We start from the raw sequence: 5,478 nt of genomic DNA, 5'->3' as shown, positions 1-5,478 counted from the left end.
TTTTCATGAACACAACCACAGCTTTGTTCATTCTAGAAGCAGAATGTATAAACTCAGCTCCTACCTGTTCACCGACCGCGAGCAGAACCTCCTCCACCTTAACTCCGTTCTCAGGAACACACCTGAATCCATGCTGTATAGACAGCGTCTCCTCCGCGCTAGGCTGAGAAGCCATTGCGCACACTACACCTTCCAACCCCCAGGAAAGTTACTCTGTCCTCTTCCACCCTAACTTTGAAAAAAAAACTTTGGATACCGCCAAAAACAAATATTGCATTAACCCTCCACCATAGAAAATAACATGTAAAGAAAAGAATCAAGAAAGTTAGTTAGGATAGAGCTTTCCACACCAAACACTCAGACTCCAAAAACACCCAGCATGCACCGAGAGAGAGAGAGAGAGAGAGAGAGAGAGAGAGAGAGAGAGAGAGAGAGAGAGAGAGAGAGAGAGAGAGAGAGAGAGAGAGAGAGAGAGAGAGAGAGAGAGAGAGAGAGAGAGAGAGAGAGAGAGAGAGAGAGAGAGAGAGAGAGAGAGAGAGGTGAGAGTAGGCAGAGATAGAGAAAGGAACTGGGAGATAGAAGAAGAGAGTGGGGGATAGAAGGGTAGGGGTCTGGAGACTGGAGGGGACTGGGGACTGGGTTCTATGGACTGAAGGGGACTGGGGTGGCTGGGGGCTGGGGTCTGGGGACTGGAGGGGACTGAAGAGGACTGGGGACTAGGGACTGGAGGGGCCTGGGGTCTGGGGTCTGGAGGGGACTGGAGGGGTCTGGCGTCTGGAGGGGTCTGGGGTCTGGAGGGGACTAGAGGGGACTGGGGTCTGGGGACTGGAGGGGCCTGGGGTCTGGGTTCTGGAGGGGACTGAAGGGGACTGGGGTCTGGGGACTGGAGGGGTCTGGGGTCTGGGTTCTGGAGGGGACTGAAGGGGACTGGGGTCTGGGGACTGGAGGGGTCTGGGGTCTGGAGGGGACTGAAGGGGACTGGGGACTGGAGGGGACAGGAGGGGACTGGAGGGGTCTGGGGTCTGGGTACTGGAGGGGTCTGGGGTCTGGAGGGGTCTGGGGACTGGAGGGACTGGGGACTGGAGGGACTGGGGACTGAAGGGGACTGGGGACTGGAGGGGTCTGGGGACTGGAGGGGTCTGGGGTCGGGGGTCTGGGGACTGGAGGGGTCTGGGGTCGGGGGTCTGGGGACTGGAGGGGTCTGGGGACTGGAGGGGTCTGGGGTCTGGGGTCTGGGGACTGGTGCAGGGTGTCGTTGAAAAGTTTATGCAAAGTGAAAAGGTCTCGGCTAAATACCAGAAAGAATGTGGAGAGGAAAGAGGAGAGGAAAGAGGAGAGGAAAGAGTAGAGAAAATAAGAGGCAGAGAAGAGATAAGGCAGCTAGCAGCTGCACTGAGGAGGCTTTTGTGTCATTGTATCAAGTTACCTACAATGTGTGTGTGTGTGTGTGTGTGTGTGTGTGTGTGTGTGTGTGTGTGTGTGTGTGTGTGTGTGTGTGTGTGTGTGTGTGTGTGTGTGTGTGTGTGTGTGTGTGTGTGTGTGTGTGTGTGTGTGTGTGTGTGTGTGTGTGTGTGTGTGTGTGTGTGTGTGTGTGTGTGTGTGTGTGTGTGTGTCAGTGTGTGTCAGTGTGTGTCAGTGTTTGTGCATGAGTGCCTGCTTGTGAGCCTTTCTCTGTGTTCTGTCTACTTGAGTTCATGGTCCAGTGATGTTGTTGACAGAGCCAGGCTGGACTCCACCATATATGGCGCCTCCAGGACTGGAGCAGTGTGTCAGTCCTACTTCACTGGGCTACATGTCTTGATGAGAGCCTCAGTCCTACTTCACTGGGCTACATGTCTTGATGAGAGCCTCAGTCCTACTTCACTGGGCTACATGTCTTGATGAGAGCCTCAGTCCTACTTCACTGGGCTACATGTCTTGATGAGAGCCTCAGTCCTACTTCACTGGGCTACATGTCTTGATGAGAAGGCCTCAGTGGACAAACATTATTTTCCCTACTCATCTCTAAACAAATGTCTCTATCGGGATATTAGTTCTATATACTATCAATGATGTGACAATGTCTCTATTGGGATATTAGTTCTATATACTATCAATGATGTGACAATGTCTCTATTGGGATATTAGTTCTATATGCTGACAGTGATGTGACAATGTCTCTATCGGGATATAAGTTCTATCGGCTGTCAGTGATGTGACAATGTCTCTATCGGGATATTAGTTCTATATGCTGTCAGTGATGTAACAATGTCTCTATCGGGATATTAGTTCTATATGCTGTCAGTGATGTAACAATGTCTCTATCAGGATATTAGTTCTATATGCTGTCAGTGATGTGACAATGTCTCTATCAGGATATTAGTTCTATATGCTGTCAGTGATGTGACAGTGTCTCTATCGGGATATTAGTTCTATATGCTGTCAGTGATGTAACAATGTCTCTATCGGGATATTAGTTCTATATGCTGTCAGTGATGTAACAATGTCTCTATCGGGATATTAGTTCTATATGCTGTCAGTGATGTAACAATGTCTCTATCGGGATATTAGTTCTATATGCTGTCAGTGATGTGACAATGTCTCTATCGGGATATTAGTTCTATATGCTGTCAGTGATGTAACAATGTCTCTATCGGGATATTAGTTCTATATGCTGTCAGTGATGTAACAATGTCTCTATCAGGATATTAGTTCTATATGCTGTCAGTGATGTGACAATGTCTCTATCAGGATATTAGTTCTATATGCTGTCAGTGATGTGACAGTGTCTCTATCGGGATATTAGTTCTATATGCTGTCAGTGATGTGACAATGTCTCTATCAGGATATTAGTTCTATATGCTGTCAGTGATGTGACAATGTCTCTATCAGGATATTAGATCTATATGCTGTCAGTGATGTGACAATGTCTCTATCAGGATATTAGTTCTATATGCTGTCAGTGATGTGACAGTGTCTCTATCGGGATATTAGTTCTATATGCTGTCAGTGATGTGACAATGTCTCTATCAGGATATTAGTTCTATATGCTGTCAGTGATGTGACAATGTCTCTATCAGGATATTAGATCTATATGCTGTCAGTGATGTGACAATGTCTCTATCAGGATATTAGTTCTATATGCTGTCAGTGATGTAACAATGTCTCTATCGGGATATTAGTTCTATATGCTGTCAGTGATGTGACAATGTCTCTATCAGGATATAAGTTCTATCTGCTGTCAGTGATGTAACAATGTCTCTATCGGGATATTAGTTCTATATGCTGTCAGTGATGTGACAATGTCTCTATCAGGATATTAGTTCTATATGCTGTCAGTGATGTAACAATGTCTCTATCGGGATATTAGTTCTATATGCTGTCAGTGATGTAACAATGTCTCTATCGGGATATAAGTTCTATCTCCTGTCAGTGATGTGACAATGTCTCTATCGGGATATTAGTTCTATATGCTGTCAGTGATGTGACAATGTCTCTATCGGGATATTAGTTCTATATGCTGTCAGTGGTGTGACAATGTCTCTATCAGGATATTAGTTCTATATGCTGTCAGTGATGTGACAATGTCTCTGTCAGGATATTAGTTCTATATGCTGTCAGTGATGTAACAATGTCTCTATCGGGATATTAGTTCTATAAGCTGTCAGTGATGTAACAATGTCTCTATCGGGATATTAGTTCTATATGCTGTCAGTGATGTGACAATGTCTCTATCGGGATATTAGTTCTATATGCTGTCAGTGATGTATTAATTTCTCTATCGGGATATAAGTTATATCTGCTGTCAGTGATGTGACAATGTCTCTATCGGGATATTAGTTCTATATGCTGTCAGTGATGTGACAGTGTCTCTATCGGGATATTAGTTCTATATGCTGTCAGTGATGTGACAATGTCTCTATCAGGATATTAGTTCTATATGCTGTCAGTGATGTGACAATGTCTCTATCAGGATATTAGTTCTATATGCTGTCAGTGATGTAACAATGTCTCTATCGGGATATTAGTTATATATGCTGTCAGTGATGTGACAATGTCTCTATCGGGATATTAGTTCTATATGCTGTCAGTGATGTGACAATGTCTCTATCAGGATATTAGTTCTATATGCTGTCAGTGATGTAACAATGTCTCTATCGGGATATTAGTTCTATATGCTGTCAGTGATGTGACAATGTCTCTATCGGGATATTAGTTCTATATGCTGTCAGTGATGTAACAATGTCTCTATCGGGATATTAGTTCTATATGCTGTCAGTGATGTGACAATGTCTCTATCGGGATATTAGTTCTATATGCTGTCAGTGATGTGACAATGTCTCTATCAGGATATTAGTTCTATATGCTGTCAGTGATGTAACAATGTCTCTATCGGGATATTAGTTCTATATGCTGTCAGTGATGTAACAATGTCTCTATCGGGATATTAGTTCTATATGCTGTCAGTGATGTAACAATGTCTCTATCGGGATATTAGTTCTATATGCTGTCAGTGATGTAACAATGTCTCTATCGGGATATTAGTTCTATATGCTGTCAGTGATGTGACAATGTCTCTATCGGGATATTAGTTCTATATGCTGTCAGTGATGTAACAATGTCTCTATCGGGATATTAGTTCTATATGCTGTCAGTGATGTAACAATGTCTCTATCGGGATATTAGTTCTATATGCTGTCAGTGATGTAACAATGTCTCTATCGGGATATAAGTTCTATCTGCTGTCAGTGATGTAACAATGTCTCTATCGGGATATTAGTTCTATATGCTGTCAGTGATGTGACAATGTCTCTATCGGGATATTAGTTCTATATGCTGTCAGTGATGTAACAATGTCTCTATCGGGATATAAGTTCTATCTGCTGTCAGTGATGTAACAATGTCTCTATCGGGATATTAGTTCTATATGCTGTCAGTGATGTGACAATGTCTCTATCGGGATATTAGTTCTATATGCTGTCAGTGATGTAACAATGTCTCTATCGGGATATTAGTTCTATATGCTGTCAGTGATGTAACAATGTCTCTATCGGGATATTAGTTCTATATGCTGTCAGTGATGTAACAATGTCTCTATCAGGATATTAGTTCTATATGCTGTCAGTGATGTGACAATGTCTCTATCGGGATATTAGTTCTATATGCTGTCAGTGATGTGACAATGTCTCTATCGGGATATTAGTTCTATATGCTGTCAGTGATGTGACAATGTCTCTATCGGGATATTAGTTCTATATGCTGTCAGTGATGTAACAAATGCAATGTATTTTGATATTTAGTATTCAAATGCATTTATTCTAATATTTGTTGTGAGTATGTTAGTATTTAGACTAATCTATTAGGATAACATGGTCTGGCAACTATTAGTTGTGTTCTTGGACACTGTCTGGCTCCGTTATAATGATGTCATTGACCTATCACCTCCCAAGGTCATTGTGTCATCCTATAACACCCTAAATGATTGGCTGTTTAGACTAG

At 43.0% G+C, this 5,478-nt stretch overlaps 1 protein-coding gene across 1 annotated transcript; it reads right to left on the bottom strand.

The window, feature by feature from the left end:
* Nucleotides 1–716: 716 nt before the first annotated feature.
* Nucleotides 717–1,739, bottom strand: LOC139581932 (uncharacterized). Its single transcript, XM_071412125.1, has 2 exons — nt 1,687–1,739; nt 717–1,239 (listed from the first exon to the last, which is right to left on the bottom strand). The coding sequence occupies exons 1-2, from the start codon at nt 1,737–1,739 to the stop codon at nt 717–719; spliced, it is 576 nt and encodes a 191-aa protein (XP_071268226.1).
* Nucleotides 1,740–5,478: the final 3,739 nt, after the last annotated feature.

Source organism: Salvelinus alpinus, chromosome 7 (assembly GCF_045679555.1).
Source record: "Salvelinus alpinus chromosome 7, SLU_Salpinus.1, whole genome shotgun sequence".
In the NCBI taxonomy this organism is placed as follows: domain Eukaryota; kingdom Metazoa; phylum Chordata; class Actinopteri; order Salmoniformes; family Salmonidae; genus Salvelinus; species Salvelinus alpinus.
The sequence above is the reverse complement of the archived record's forward strand: the minus strand, read 5'-3'. Positions and strand labels throughout refer to the sequence as shown.

Bases quoted from the DNA above. Each gene is read 5' to 3' on its own strand.
- LOC139581932 (XM_071412125.1), bottom strand. From the start codon at position 1,739: ATGGTGGAGTCCAGCCTGGCTCTGTCAACAACATCACTGGACCATGAA. The intron at 1,240-1,686 runs GTAGACAGAACA...ACCCTGCACCAG, and splicing joins TCACTGGACCATGAACTCAA to TCCCCAGACCCCAGACCCCA.